This window comes from Phaethon aethereus (assembly GCF_964289735.1).
Source record: "Phaethon aethereus genome assembly, chromosome: 4".
NCBI lineage: Eukaryota > Metazoa > Chordata > Aves > Phaethontiformes > Phaethontidae > Phaethon > Phaethon aethereus.
In genome coordinates, this window is record NC_138578.1 from 44791266 (window position 1) to 44808179 (window position 16914).

General features: G+C 36.0%; 1 protein-coding gene across 2 annotated transcripts in view; it reads right to left on the bottom strand.

Annotated features, from left to right (window-relative positions):
- GLRA3 (glycine receptor alpha 3) overlaps positions 1-16914 on the bottom strand; it is a gene marked incomplete at both ends in the record, with an annotated part of 88164 nt that overhangs the window by 37980 nt on the left and 33270 nt on the right. For both annotated transcript variants that reach the window (XM_081999286.1, XM_081999287.1), the window contains one exon: positions 1570-1793. In XM_081999286.1, coding sequence (XP_081855412.1) covers positions 1570-1793 — 224 coding nt within the window. The remainder of the gene's footprint in view (positions 1-1569; positions 1794-16914) is intronic.

Sequence of the window (16914 nt, forward strand, 5' to 3'; positions counted from 1 at the left end):
TAGCAATTAGCATGTCTCTCCTCATCAAAAGCTTAACTGACTTAAATTCACATAACAACTCAACTAGATGCCAATTGTATGATTTTAAATCTGTTTCAGAAATTGTAATAGTTCTTAAATAAATCATGGCAACATAAAGTTTCTGGGTCCATAAGAAACAGGAGTGCTATCTGGTGTTTGCTTTCATTACAGTCAATGTTTTCTCTGATAATTTAATATTATAATATTTCTCATGTTTGTTTTTTTTCCCCCATTTTATGTGACCATGAACTTGGTCTGAATTCTATTGAAGGTACAATCTAAAGTTGCTTTAGTTGAGTAGTGGTGTCTATACTTTGCATTGTATGTATCTGGACGGAGTAGGGCAAGGGGGAGAAGTTATTAATTAGAGTGGAACAACTGCCAGTACCTCTCAGGGTGACTCAGACTGTCTGGAGATAATTGATTTAGCTCTGCTTTCTACTTGGGTCCAGAGAGGAATCCTTTTTACTTGCTTTCCATCTGTTTCTAGTGACAGAATATGTGTTTTGACACTGAAGAATGATTATGTTCCCAGCCTGGCAGACTAACCTCCTTTTGGATATGAAATGCTCATAGGAATTTTAACCCAACACTTTCTTCCTGTGTAAGCTTGACAAGACACTGCCCACTTGCACTGGAAGGAGGGAGGAAGGAGACTCCCTTGCCACTGATACCTCCATGCAAGTCACAAATGTTTTCTTTTTCTCTTAGTATACACAGTTTTACAGATTCCTGATGTCTCTTCAGAAAGTCCAATTACCCAGTAATGCAGTATTGTAAAAGTATGCAAAGCAAAACACTAAGTGGACAAGAAGTATATTTGTTTTGAAAAGTATAACATTTTGCACAAGCATGTCACTGTATTAATACCAAATCTATGTCATGTCTAATGGGGCATTAGTATTCCTATATCCAATGTGTCTCTCATTAGATCAGGTTTTAAGACAGTGGTAAAATGCCTACTAATGTCTGTATTAATAATAGGAAAGTGAGGAGAAAAGAAGTAGAATTACTAGATTTTGTCAACACTTATATGTGATTGCTTCTTACAGCTGCTTAAATCTTTTCAAAAGTATACTTTCCACTTTTCTCTCCACCTCCAGCAGTAAGTGAACTATTCTTTAAATTATATGCTTCCTCAAACAGGTCATGTTTCCATGTTGAAGTGTAACTGCAATATCCAAAAAGGTGAAAAAGAAATAACATTGGATTGACATGACATTGGAGGCTACAGCAGGTGAAACTCATGCATAGGCCAGCTCAGACTATAACACTCCAGGATTATTTGCTCTGTACAAGTGTCCTACCTCTTCTAGACTCAATATCTTTAAATGGGAAGAATACTTTTCTTATTATTTTTACTATGTGCATGCTTAATGAGGGATTATTTTGTATTTTAGTATTAACAAGGAACAGTAATGATGATAAAGTTCTGTATTCAAAACTCACAACAGTTGTGCATGACTAGCAACTGAAGATATCTGTTAGTAATTCTTAGGTACACTTTTAAGCTTCTATCTGGAAAAAATAAGTTGATTGGAGACTCACCTGATGGAATAAAGTACATTTCCATTTTTGAAAATCCTCAACAACTTATTATCTGTTGTAACTTCATGAAAGTTGGCACCCTTTTCATTAGCAAAGAACAAGTCAGGTTTCCAAATTGAATCCAGCATGGAAGGATCTAAGTCTAAAGAGTCATCTGGATATTCACTGTATGCAAGGCGTGGATCATTCCAATTCTGACGGAGAAAGATGTTCACTCGGTAATCCTGAATGAAAGAGAAAACAAGCAAAGCTTTATCAAGCATAGGGATTTAGCTTTTATTTCATTTCTTAGCCATGTAATCCCATGTCCATCTGTGGATGACAAAAGAATTACTTAGCAGAATGCCAGCATGATACCTATTTGTATTAGTGGGAACACAATGGATAAGAATAAAGATACATTTCAGGGCAATTGAAAAAATCCCAGGGTAAGGAAATCCAGCCTCCATGTGCAATTCATATAACTCCATGTAACTCTGCCCCTACTATAGTGGTTTCATCTTGAAATCAAAATGAGGGAAGTGTAAAAAGATTTGTATGAAGTCACCTTTTTCTGCCCAGCTCCTGGCAGGGCCATTCCCACTTCCCTCTCCTAGGCAGTGAGAATCTGTCCCACTGTAAGGGAACCTCAATTAATTTCTTTTTTTCTTTCTCTAATCCTTACATATTTTAGACCCACCACTTAGACTTTCTTTGCCTCAGTTGTCTATTGAAAATTGTGTGAGCTGTAACTTGCCGTACAGCTGTCTGAGGAGGACACACGTTCCGCCCTTGTTCAAATATGGTGGAGATCATATAAGTTCTTATGATAAATTAGCTTACATACAAGCAGAGTCACCTTAATTCCTACAGAGAGTCCTGTCTTAATCAAGGGTGCTTTTATAGAAAAGACGAGTGGAGTGCTTCAAATTTCTGGAAGTAATTTAGGAGTTGTATATACTTTCTGTCAGAGACAATGTTGTATTTATGGCTGCACACTTTCTTAAAACTCTACCACTCTGAAAGATGAAAATATTTTATTTTAAATAAAAGTGAATATTGGTATCTCATTAGAGTATATCAGGAACTGAGAGCATTGAGACACTGAGCATAAGGACATAGGGACTATAATATATTTGTCATAATACGATTTTCCTCATTATTTGCACTACTGCATTAATGAAAGAAGATAAAAATAAAACAGAAACAAAGACATGGTAGGTGCAGAGGGGAAATGGGAGCTGGTTGTCAGAGCTTACGTGACACTTCTGAATGTAATAGAAGTAAATACCATCAGTTGTTTATTGTTAAAAAAGACAATGAAAATTAATTTTGAAAAGAAAACTTTTCGAATCAGAATGGGAAATGAAGTGTTCAAGGCTGAGCAATACAATTTGCCCAGTAACTATAAGCAGTGCATATTAGTGGTTAGAATAACTAGTTAAAACCCCACTGGTGTAGAAATTGTGGGTACTGTTGAAATTCCAGTGTCATATCAATATTTGGTCTTGGGAAACATGTAACCATATAGTCGTGAGAATCATGCCAACAGACATAATAAAGGACAACAGGAACCTTAATATGCAACATTTACTCATGAGTAATTGTTTTTTATATCATCAGCATCCTGCTGTTTTGGTCAATTTAATTACTGAGCTTGAATAAGGGTAACCAAATATACAAAAGACATGCTTACCAAGCATTTGTTGGTTGATAATCAGAAAATACTGCATATCATACAGAGAAAATCCCAGTAGAGGATTTTATATTCATATAACCATAAATTTTCAAGAAAACTACACCTGGAGAATGAAATTAAGATTGAATGAAATTCAGATTATTGTTTTAAGCAGACATGAAAAAGGCTCTCTAGCCAAATGGAAGCATACAACGTTAAATGCCAGGTGAAAAAAGCATAGTATTTGTTAACCAACTGCTTTATAAAAAAATGTTAATTAATTTGTTAGCTCCCCTTTCAGAAAAGGACTGAAAGAAATTTCCCTTCTTTTTCATCATGGCTAGTAACACCCTCAAGAGCCATAAAAAGTTCTGAAGAGAAGCTGTCAGTATTTTTCGTAATTAGCACCATGGCATGATGAAACCGGAGCCAGGGATTTGTACTGTACAGATATAGAAACAAGCCTAATTTTTTTTTTCCTAAAGTAAGCTAAAACCCTTAGACAAGCTTGTGCCTCAGTGTTTGTAGAACCAAGCTTTTGGTGTCTTCCATGCAGCAAGAGGACATAATACCCCCTGAAATACCCTTATTTCTTTGCATGATACCCCAAATACCATGTAGTACTGGTTACCCTTACAAACTCCTGTATAAAATCAAAAGGCCAGGAAGAAGCAGGATGTGGGAGCAGTGATGGCTCTACTGCCTGTCCCAACATGTGAAATTGTTGCACTGAAGGAAACGTTAGCTCTAAACCTTGGGCAGTGGATGTGAGCACTGCAGCTCTCCAGACTTCATCTGCACTTCAGCCAAACCCAAGCCTTACCTTTTAATTTGTATTACCTGAAGTATGTCTATTTATTTTACTTTTCTCTGTAAAATATGATGAGTTTATGAATGGGATTACTTACAGAGTAAGGGATGTCTCATATGTATAAGACAGAACAGGTGAATAATGCACAAAAGAAAGTTGAAATGAAAATGGAAAATGGAGGAAGACAAATGGAGGAATCTGTTCTAGGTTATATTAAGCTATTCTGTATGTCAGTTTGCCTAAAGTTTATTGGTTTAAATTGTTTCCAGGTTTTAAGTAAAAAAAAATAACCTAGTTAAATTTTTCATTGAAGCAATTGCAGCTATTTTTCATTGTTCCACCCCTTGAAAAGTCTGACTTAAATTGGTTCTCATGATTCATTAAAAAATTCCTAATCTATCAAAAGGAAAGAGATACATTTGACTGCTATTGTACTAAGGACAAGTATTCATTGTCACAATTTATAATTACACATTGTGAGTATAGGGCTTAACTGATTTAAGCAAGTAGGGTTGTTTGATGCAAACACAGAGACCAGAATTAAACTGCCAGAATTTATTTGTTTTCCTACAAGAGGATTACTATACTCACATGCTACTTGTCTGGAGGGGTGACTCCTAACTCAAAATAACTGTGTGCTGGCAAGGTTCCTTGAGGGGAGAGAAAAATCATCATTTAAGTTGTGGTGACTTCCACAGCCACTTCTATAACCTCAAGGCTGCCATCATCTGAACAGCTGCTGTGTCCTGGTACTATAAAATGAGTCTTATTTATGGGTCTGCACTTGCCCCACTGTCCTTTAAAACCATTAGCCACGGGGTGAATTTTCTTAGAGAGTCAGCATACTGTTCATCTGCTTCATAGAGCTCAATAAAATAAAAATTGGGAGATCAAGTAGTTGCTCTTTGCTGTCCATGCTGAGGCTGAGGCCACTATGGGCTCTAGTACTAACAATTTGATTAGCATTTTTGAGCACACAGTGAAATATAAAATACAGAATATGTTGTTTTCTTCTTCAGTATACTGATACAGATACAAGATATTCCCATAGCATACAGAATATAGCTACTTTTGCATAAATCCTCAAGATGTTAGTTGCCTGACTCACTGTTTTTTTTAAATGCATTTTTAATACGCACTGTATGTGGAATCCTTCTAGATCTGAGAAAGAGATATATAAAAGCAAATTTCCCTTCATTTGAACATTACCTATCACCTGCTCTCATAATTTTTGAATGCTGTCATTTGAACCAATTCATTAAATTTCCATGCATAAATGAATATAGAATCATAGAATCATTAAGGTTGGAAACGACCTCTAAGATTATCAAGTCTAACCGCCAACCCAATATCACCATGCCCGCTAAACCATGTCCCGAAGTGTCACATCTACACCTTTTTTGAACACCTCCAGTGATGGCGACTCCACCACCACCTCCCTGGGCAGCCTGTTCCAATGCTTTACTCCTCTTTCGGTAAAGAAATTTTCCTAATATCTAATCTAAACCTCCCCTGGCGCAACTTGAGGCCTCTTGTCCTGTTGCTGGTTACTTGGGAGAAGAGACCAACACCTGCCTCACCACAACCCCCTTTCAGGTAGTTGTAGAGAGCGATAAGGTCTCCCCTCAGCCTCCTCTTCCCCAGACTGAACAAGCCCAGTTCCCTCAGCCGCTCCTCATAAGACTTGTGCTCCAGACCCCTCACCAGCTTTGTTGCTTTTCTCTGGACATGCTCCAGCAACTCAATGTTCTTCTCGTAAATATATTCCAGAGCTCTACCTATTGCAATTCCAAATACTATTATAATTTTGACTAATATATCCATCTAAGTGAAATCTAGATTTGTCTTTTGCATAATGTACTCAAATGATTCTTGCTTTATTTTCTCTAGCTCACTGTAGAATTTTAACATGGAAATCCTACGGACTTTCCAAGAACACTGCTAACAGTAAATGTAAAGGCACTATGAGATTTTTCTTGTGAAGAATTTTTTTTTAAACTATGGCACTTTGTTGTAATGAAAGCTGGATATGATCCTCTGTTCCTAAGAAGGTATCACAGATGCACTGAAAAGAGCTGCTCGATGAAGGCTGAAGTGAGGAGTGAAAATTAGCAGGGTGACCTGAAGTAAAAGTCAAGCAGAACTAGAGATAACTACTAGAGTCATGGGGGGAATAGGGAATGATTTAAATTGTGTAAGTAGATGTTACAAAGGGAGAGGAATATGTATCAGGAAGAATAAGACCCAAGAGAATCCTGGCCTAAAAAATTAATCAACACCTTGAAGAGCCACTGCAAAGTAAATATGTTTTTGTGACTATCGTGGGCTATTTGTTTTATTGAATTTGTTTATCACCCCATAGGGAATGAGACTATTTGGTCATACAGTTGTGTGTGTTACCATTCTTCTCCTTCTCTCCACCTGCCTCCCCCCGCAAAAGTTATGAGGTGCTGAGTTATCAGGTGTTCAGTCACTAGTGAAATAGTATTAGTAGTTTCATATTTCAGCACAACATCCTTGGTACACCAACCTAAAGAGGAATGTTGTAGAGCATATGTCACTTCATTTTCTATTTTGTTTCTTGGATAAATGAAAAACATATTTGGCCTTTTTTCTACAAATTATTATGGTTGCCTTATGTATTTTATTTTTAATATACTTTGACTTCTTAATCTTGATGTAATTTGTTAAATAGGGTGCTTGCAACTGACTAAAAGCCCTTAACAATTTTACCTTTAATATTTTAATTTTGATGTAATACCGTGGAAAAAAAATGTTAGACTTAAGACTAACTCCACAACTGGAAGATAAAATAGAAAACTAAGCAGAAAATGGTTATTTTCTGAACCACATGAGAGCTGCACAAGCCAGTATAGTAGTAAACTTGTTACTGCTATGGAACAGCAATAAAAACATAATACTAACTTTTTTATTTTGCAATTTCTAAGATGAGTTTTCCTGTTGTAGCATATGCTTTCCTGGTTTACTATAGCTAGAATTACTTAACTTTTTTTTACTTTGGAAAACCTTCAGAGAAAATTTCCCAAAAAGTGAAGGATGATTTTGGTTTTAGTTAAACTAATACAAAGATAGTACCAGGTGGGGACTTGATGGATATGGGTTGTCATAGTTGTCTTCTATCTCAGGTTTGCTTTCTTGTTCTCACTGCTGTACATGAAAAGATACTATGTTACAGAACACATTAATAGTTTTAATTTTTACTGGTGCAATTTTCTAAAATGGCTATCTCAGTCTCTGAAAAACATGCAACTTGACATGTTTTTTATTGCCGCCTTCATTAGTACAATTAGACAGGATGCCCTGTGGCATATTGGTACTTTGTGGTAATAACATCTTTCCATTTTAAATTTGTTCACTGGTCCTAAGAACTATGGCTGCACTTTAGGTAACCTAATTACTTTGGGTAAATTGAGTTTCCCTAGTTTTCCTTTACATATCTGAAAATTTCAACTGGACCAAAAGCTATTCAGCTAATGATTTCCATATGCCTTTGATGAAATTTCCCTAGTATAGAAACTCAAGTATTTATAATTTCTGTAATTTGAAGGATTCCCCTGTATTTTCTCATGCTTAATTGTTGGAATTCCATGATTACTGAGATTATTTAAAGTGAGGCCTCATGTGTAGATGTGCATGTTCAGAAAAATTGTATATAGAAAAAGGTACAGAAAAGGATAACACTGGACAGGGTAGCTGGTTCTGTGAGAGTACACAGGAAAAGTTTGACTTCTTTAAACCAGTAATACAAAGGACATGTATTATGACTTGATTGATGACTTGATTGCCATCCATAAATATACCGAAGGGTAAATACTAGAGGGAGAAAACATTTTAAATCTAAGGACAAGAACATCCTTAATTATCAATAAATTTAGACTGGACTGAAATGGCTCATCCTTTTGCTTATCATGCTAATAAACATTGGTGATCTTTTCACTGGCATGATTTATTATTGCAAATAAGGGAACTCTATTTTTTATTACATCTGTGCATTATTACAGGTCTGAACTGCAGCAAGGATAGTACATATATCTGTGCGGTATGGCAGTTCAATTAATGAGTGAAAAAAAATTGCAACAGAGTCCATGCTCCACCATTAACTGTAATTCATTAATCTGTCCGAGATTTACCATAGCAGCTAAAGAGAAATTAACTGTGATTTAAATTGATTACTGCGTACTTAACTTTAATTGACATGTCGAATTTGTGTCAGAGTAACAAGATTTGACTAACATCACCAAACATCCCTAAGAACATGCTTTTTTGTTCATGAACATGAACATAGCTGTAGGGCATTCATTACAAGAAGCAATATAGATAAGCGGTTGATTATGATAAAGTGTTTGTTTGACTCACAGAATCCTTCCTGATAATCTGTCCCTGGATATTTCCATTGGTGGAAGCTCTCTTTCCAGAACTGATTTTGTCAGTGGGTAAAACTAAGGGTGACCTTATTGTCCTCACGCTGGAGTTACAGAACCCATAGAGAGGCTGGGAGCAACTGGGGTACCGCACCACTCCCTGCTGAGTGAATGTCCCAGAACCACAGGATTCCTCCCTCAGAAAGGAATGGCTTCATCGATGGGTCTTAGGAGAAAGCTTTCCTCTTGCAATTTTTATTTCTAATCCTGTGACCCTTGCAATTTTGCTGTATAAGGGCAAGTATGCAGTTCCATACACGAAGACATGGAAAACTTTCCTGTCTAGCCCTGCCACAAGTTCGTTGGCTAAACACTTTGTTAGTGATTAGGATCTCTAAATTTGAGCCCTTGCAGGCTGAGGATGAGCAGTAAGGCTTATTTGTTCCTGGATAAAAGCTCTAATCTTAGACTAGTTTGAAAATGGTGGGTGCTCTTACCCCCTCTATTAAGACAGACAGACCAGATGGTTTGGGGATTTAGGTGAGGGCTAACTTGCCTCTGATCTCGGAAGCTTTGGGAAATTATTTGAGCTATTCAGAAAAGATCGATGATGGATTTTGGATGAAGAGCTGCCTTTTTCTTTGTCCATAGTTGTATAAAAGCAGATTTTAAGGTGTTCATTAATATTTTTAATCTTTCTGGAATTTTTTTTGTTTGATTTGTTTTTTTATTTGTTTTTGTTTGCTTTTCTTATGCTTCTGAACTACTAGGTGTCTGGTAGGTGTCCTGTGAATAGTTTTGTTAAAGTTTTATTTAATTTTTGTCTAATATCTTTGCAGAGTTTGGCTCCAATAACTGACCACCAATATTCATATTGAAGTAAATAGAATTATAATTACTTGGCAAAGAACTGGCTAAAATTAGGATTTCACAATTACTGTTTGTAATATCAGATGTCTCAGATTCCCTTAAAAAATAAAAATTCAGAGTTCAGCAAATAAGTATATATATACTACTGGTGCACCAAGTGCTCTTCCTAGGTGTGTCACCTGCTTTCATAGCTTTGGATTCTGAAGTGGTATGGCATCTGTTAATGTTCTGCCTGGGACAGATGAATGTTGCTTTTAGGATGTTTATTAGTACAGAGCTTTCAGTCTTTGCCGTTCAACCCATAGCCAAAAGAAGACTATAGGCAGTATTTCTGTGAGGACTCCTTGATTTTTAGGTTCTGACTCCCTTGTCTTTATTACAAAACATTCAAAATCTGTTGAATTCAACAATGTGCCCCTGTACTCGGCACTGGTGAGGCCGCACCTTGAATACTGTGTTCAGTTTTGGGCCCCTCACTACAAGAAGCATGTTGAGGTGCTGGAGCGTGTCCAGAGAAGGGCAACGAAGCTGGTGAGGGGTCTGGAGCACAAGTCTTATGAGGAGTGGCTGAGGGAACTGGGGTTGTTTAGTCTGGAGAAGAGGAGGCTGAGAGGAGACCTTATCGCTCTCTACAACTACCTGAAAGGGGGTTGTGGCGACGAGGGTGTTGGTCTCTTCTCCCAAGTAACTAGTGATAGGACAAGAGGAAATGGCCTCAAGTTGCACCAGGGGAGGTTTATATTGGGTATTAGGAAAAATTTCTTCACTGAGAGGGTGGTCAGGCGTTGGAACAGGCTGCCCAGGGAGGTGGTGGAGTCGCCATCTCTGGAAGTATTCAAAAAATGTGTGGATGTGGCGCTTCAGGACATGGTTTAGGGGACATGGTGGTGCTGGATTAATGGTTGGACTTGATGATCTTAAAGGTCCTTTCCCACCTAGTGATTCTGTGATTCTGTGAAAAACTACTTATTTTCCATAGGTTTTAGGATGGAAAGATTGCAAAATGGACAGTTTTTTTAGTGGTTTTTTTTTTTCCTAGTTTATTATCAGCAGCAATGCCTGGATTTTAGCTTCTGTACTCACAAGTAATCGTCATATCAAAAGTCAAAACTAGTTAATATCTAGGATGTTTACTCTTAATAAAATTAAACACAGTACTGACATACTGTATATTATCATTTGTCACAGGTCTTACTGCATGTCCTAGAATATTTAATTGCAGATTCACTATACAACTTCCATTCTTAATGGAAGTTGTGTGTTCCCAACTCCTAATGCATTACACTACAACCACATTTTCTAACTCGTTCAATGTAATTTCTTTTTTAAGCTTTAGCTCAGGGGCTTTTAAAATGTTTGCACTTTCAAACAGTAGTATAAGGGATTAGATGAGAATGGACATGACAATTACATGAACAAACATCATGTGCTAAGCTTCTGTCTTTGTTGATCTTTGCCATGTTCTCAGCTGACAAAAGATTCTGGGATTTTTCTGCAGATAATGTGTCCCTGAAGATGCTTCTGCTCTAACACCAGAAGGTATTTCTTGCTAAGTGAAAAGCTGAGTTTTTCTGAGATTATTCATTTATTCACAGGAATTTTTGGTTGTTATTAATGTTATTAATACATTTTGTGCATTAGCACTTAAAATCTGACTGGTTTCAGTGAGTCACTGAACGGGCTAATAGCAGAAATCTTTATTGAAAACATGTATTTGAAATTATCCTCTGCTTCATCTCCTCAGGGAAATATAACCTAATTAGATCAACTAGGAATTTGAGAATTCCATACTAACTTTCCCTGCAGCCTTTCTTCTGTTGGTGGGTAAATATGACGTTGTCTAGAATAGGGTAAATAGAGTAAAATAAAATGTAAAAGGGAACTAGCTCAAGTCCAGGAGAAGGGCCTGCTAACACCAGCAACTTAACAGCTGCTAGAATGGGCTGTGGGAAGGGATATATCTCTAGCTTTAAACAAACTTGATTGGCTATGAGTCATCTTTAAATTTATTGATAGGTGTGAAACGCACCAAGAAGTCTGTCAGAAAAATCATGTTTTAGAGGTGCTACACTGATGCCATGGCAGCATATTAATGTGGAATTGAACTTTACTGGTACTGGAGAGAAAGGAAGCAATTTGTTGGTCTACACAAAGACATCTAGTAGCATTTGAAAAGCCCTAAGATATTCTGCCTTTCGGCTGCTGGTTCAAAAATGTGCCCATCTCCTGCAATCCTATATGTCTACCAGCCTACATATTCCAGGGATGTTTAGGGATTATTAAGGCCATACCTAAAAACACTAAATGTACTTAGACAGCTAAATAAAACTTGAACGGGCACAAACTGCATTCAGCATCCATTTGCTAACCTGCTGCTTTCGTGAAGAAACCAACTTTGTGAACCAGTGCATGTGGGTCTAGATGACTAGCAAGGGAGAAAGAGAAGAAACGTTAAATTCATGGGCTTCCACTAGGTCCATGACGAAGGGAGTGCCATGATGAAGAGGTTACCCATCGAAAAGCCAGTCCTAACCTTATTTTGATAGATCTCAAATGCTGCGGTTTGTAATACTACAGTCATACCAGAACAGTAGTCACAGGCACAAATCTGAAACATTTTCCCTAGATTTTGCTAAGCTGGGTAACAGTCTTGTTACACTGTAAGGCCTAGTATAAATATTTAAAAATTGCAGTTGAATTATCCAAAATGAATGAAAGTCTTAACCTCTATAAAGTATAAACATATACTTCGAAAAGTGTTGCTTTATATATGTATTATACATTATATATATTATACATTATATATAATATGCATTATATCAAGGCACGCAAATTATGTATTTTATATATTCAGTTTTCTGAAACTGTAGAGTAGCCAGTTTAATAACATTCACAAAGATAAGGAAAAATATATTGGAAAACAGGGAACTAATAAAGACTGACTAGAAACATCAAATTTTCAGCATTCTATCCCTTCAGTCCTTCTAGGAGTCAAGTAGCTAAACCCTCATTCAATTTAAATTATAAAAGAAGACACAGCAACTCAAAAGAAGATTGTGAGAGATCTCACATGTTGTAGCACACAATGTCTGTAAATGGAAAGCAGACTAGAAATCTTCTTTAACTAATCCTGTTATGCCAAAAAATTAACTTTCATAAGTTTACATTTTGAAAATCTATTAAATGAAAAAGAAATCTACTGGCTGAAAGATCAGGCAATGTAAATATGACTTATTTTTTAAAGCAAGGGAATAAATTAAGATTCCCTGGAACTGTTTTTGAAGATTATTGTTTTGTCATCAAAAACAGGTAAAGAAGAGTTAGTGAATGCATACTTTTTCTAAGTTACATTTATTCAATATATTTGTTTTTAATTGATCTTAATGATTGTGATAAAGTGTTTGATCAATATCTGTTCACATGGGCTCACAGTCTCTGACAAGAAATACCTTGAGGAGGTAGCTGGCTGTTTTTTTCTGGGAAAGAAAGATATGGGATTAAATTTGCTCGTAGGGCTTGATAATGTTTTGTAGATGCTTGCCGGTTGGGACCTTTCCAGACTGTGACTATCTGGCACCATCGTTGTAATGCCAGTAATGACATAGGGAAGGGCAGGTCAGTAAAAAATGCGTATCAGCACACATTTGCTGTGTTCATACTGACTTTTAAGGTATATTAAAGCCTGAATCACAGTCTCGTAAGACCTCTTGTTCTACCAGCTGTTAATGACTATATTTGATAGAGAGCTGTGTATTCTCTTTGGCAAAGGAAAAAGGCTATGTAGAAAACACATTCTTACAAGTTCTTCTAATAAATTGTATACTTTTATTGTTTAATTTTAAAGTATTATAAAATTATTTCAACTTTTTTGGATATGATTTAGGATATGTCTTTGCAGTGTGGATATGATGTATAAAAAATCTGAGTGCACAGCTCTTTCATGCTGAGTGATTACTTTGGCTATTGTAATTAAAAATGCACACCCAGAGTGCATGAAGTACCAAGTATTCAGAATGGAATGAAGACATGAGAGCCGAACTGAATTTTTAATTGATGCCAAAATAACTCAAACTTATTCAAGGAAAGAATTTCAAGGTTATTGCTTCATGTAATGTGTACCGGAGATCTTTTCCAGCACATATTTACTAGATTGAAGAACAGAAATTAGGAACAAAGGTAACAGTCTGAAAATCCTTTATTTTCTTAATTCAGGTTCATTTAACAGTTATTCTAAAGTTGATTGTAGCTTTTGTTTCTGTAATGAAGTATTAGTAAATTGCAGATTCGTGCAAAAATGAGGGAGAAAGGCTATATTCTTACAGTGAAAAATGGGGATTTATGGACTTAACTCATGTTAGCATTAATGGGAGTTAAGGACAAAATCCCCATATATCATGATGCGATTAATTTCCATTGCTTAAATACACATCATGGGGCAGCTACACTAGAGATATTTGAAAAATTATTTGTTTTGGCCTAGTATTTTGATTTTTTTGTTTCACAATGTCTTTACATTGATATCTATATCCTTATAAATTAAAAAAATATCGAGTGTTACATAATCATAACCTCAGTGGAATTAAACTTCTTGTATGATTGCAACAAAATATGAAGCTTTACAGACAGCATACTTCATACAATGTGAACAGAGATATGTAGTGATGCCACAATCTTATTTTCACAGATCCTCAGATTTTCTGCAATTGTGACTGAATAGATCTCAGCTGGCAAATTAGTTATCTTCACAGCTTTTTCTGGGTAATGCTGTAATTGCTATAGCAGGATATAGACTTTTAGCAACAGCTAACCTGATAGCTGGTATTCAAAGAGATTGAAAAGACTCATATAAAAAAGTAAAAGTAAGAAAGAAAATGCTGGAGGGGATGGGAGTAATGCCATTGGCTTTCACAGTGCAGTATAAGTCATGGCTTTTCCTTTAAGTATAAAAAAGCAGTTAGAGAAAGAAAAATCAATGGAAGCAAGCACAGGTAAGAGGTGTGAGCTTTTCCCTGCCTTTTCTAGAACATGATCAGATGGGTGTAGGTAAACATAGGATGTAAAAATTTGGCTAAAGGCTAAGCCTCTCTTGGAACGAGGAGATAAAGATTCTGGAAGAACCTTTCATAAGGACTGGCACATAAAGAAACCATTTGGGTTTTAGTCAGCATTAGAACAGGTCATGAATAGGATTATAAAGCCAAATTGTCCGCAGTAGCAAGCGCTTGCACTCATGATGTAGGAGGTCCCTTCAGTCTTCTGTTCCTAATAATTGTAATATATGTCTATGGGGAAATGGAAATTTTGATGTCTTTAAATCGAGCTGTTCAGCTCTCTGTATTGCACAAAGTGTTTTGTAAAACCTTTAAGACTGTTTGTTAAAATGCACCAGAGAGAATGAGAAAATTATTTCCTATAATATGTCTGGAAGAGTTGATTATAACACCTATCCTGCTAAACAGTTACCTACTTTAGATAAAGCAGAAGAATTACTCTTAAACTTAGACTACTAAGGCAACTGGGACTATAAACTAGTTGCTTTTCATGAAGAATCTTAGAGATTTTATTCAACACTTAACATTTTGTTGTTGTTGTTGTTCATTAAGGAGAACATTTGTTTGTGGATTTATGTATTCACAAAGAGTATCAAAGTGTTTAAGCATCACGTTTTAGTCTTTTGTTAAACTGAATGACAAAAACTTTATAAAATTTAGGAAGCAAAGACTATCACTTTTTGCTTTTAAAAAACCTGTATGCAGTTTTCTTCAATTAAATTAATTTCTAGGCGTCAAACTATTTCTTCAGGCACCACAAAAACTAGAATCAGCAAAGAGCAATCTGCTTTGAAATTAGAAAACCTGTTGTCAGTGTCCACCTGCAGCTTTTCTACATGAGCTCAGAGTGCCTGTTTTCTGCATGTGCCATAGTCTAGAAACACTGTTCGTGCATGTTGGGAAACTTGAGAGATTACATCTTGTCTGTTGACAATAAGTAATAAAAGTTATGCCTGGAAACCTTCACAGCACCATGCAGGTCTGAAATTAATCATAAGTTACCCTTATAGATGTAACTTATTAGTCATAAGTTACCCAGATGATCTGCTTATATCAGTAGGAAAAGTTAAATGGAACCAGCAATCTTTATTTCTGACTTATTTATTCTGCATATTGCATAAAGATCCCACTGAATTTCAGCTCCAAGTTCCGGAAAACATTACAGAACTTGGCTGTGACTCAGCCACGCAGCCTTACTGGGATAAATATAAAAACTATTCCAATTCATCTTCTTCCAAAAAATCTTGAAATAAATTATGTGTCACAACCACAAATATGAATCCAGTTTACAAACCAGAAAAACTGAAATGGGAATTTTAATATTGCAATGTGGAAACCTTCTGGTATGTTATGTTTCTAGATTCTGCTTAAAAAGCATTTGTTTTTACAAAGGAGTGTTTGCTTTACTGTAGATACCTGTTATATTTTCAGACCTATGACTTGTTCATGCACAGAATATAGTCCTTTTCAGTTCTTGCATCACTTTTAAATTTCCATTAATACTGCAAATGCAAGCTAACAACTGAGTTGGATCCTCTATGACAATATGTAAAGCTATTGAAAATGTCTGAAAGTTTTTCAAGCAACTTTCCATCATTACAGTATCACTTATTTTAGACTATGACTTCACAGTCAATCCAGAGATGTTGACAGCAAGAAATAATTTCCTTTCATAAATGAGGTTTCAATTCTTCATAAATCATTGAAAGGATATCTAGAAATGGCAGATTTTCAGACCTGAAAACAAGACCTTGCTGTTTCTTCCAGTATTTTTTCGGACAAATGCACTCTATTATTAGGTAAGATTGCAGTATATCTCTAGACCTTTCAGCAGAATTTGGCCTCATGATGCTATCTAAAATAAACCTGAGACTTGGTCTTGAGCTGATTTGTTGGTGTTTTACATTGACAAACAAGAAAGATTAACATCATGTTTAATAATACAAAATTATAACTTCGTTTTTTACTGACAAGTCTCTGTTCATAGTTTATATTTCTGTTTTTCTGTATATCCATGTTGAATATACTGGCTTTCAAACATATGAAATATATGGAAACCATCCCTGTAACTGAGCCTCTTTTCCAAATAACATAATCACACTCTATTAACCAAGGAATGAACACTACTACTCCCTAATAACTCACTGGAGAGTTGCCTCTGAAAACAGTTTAAAAACCCTTGGCTTGAGGGGCCAGGGAAAGAAGCTTGCCACCAGCTTCTACAAAGGCCAAGCTTTAAAAATCAAATTAATCCTCCAGTTTTGCAAGTCCAAAGCTAAACCAAACATAATAATTAAACCTATTTTCTTCAGCTCAAAGCCCATTTGCTGCTCAGATTCCTGGAATTTAATTCTGTAATGATCCAGTCCAAACACTGTCTATTCTTTTTTTTCTGAATTGTTTATAAATCATCAAAGGAATCAAAAATGAAATATTGAAATTTCCTTTGCTTCTTCAGAGTCATAAAAGGAGCCCAAAAGGCTGGAATTATGTCCTGAGAAAAAAATCCAGTATAGATGCCAGGAAAGAATACAGAAATATTCTCATAACACAGAAACAGAAGGTTAGGAAAAG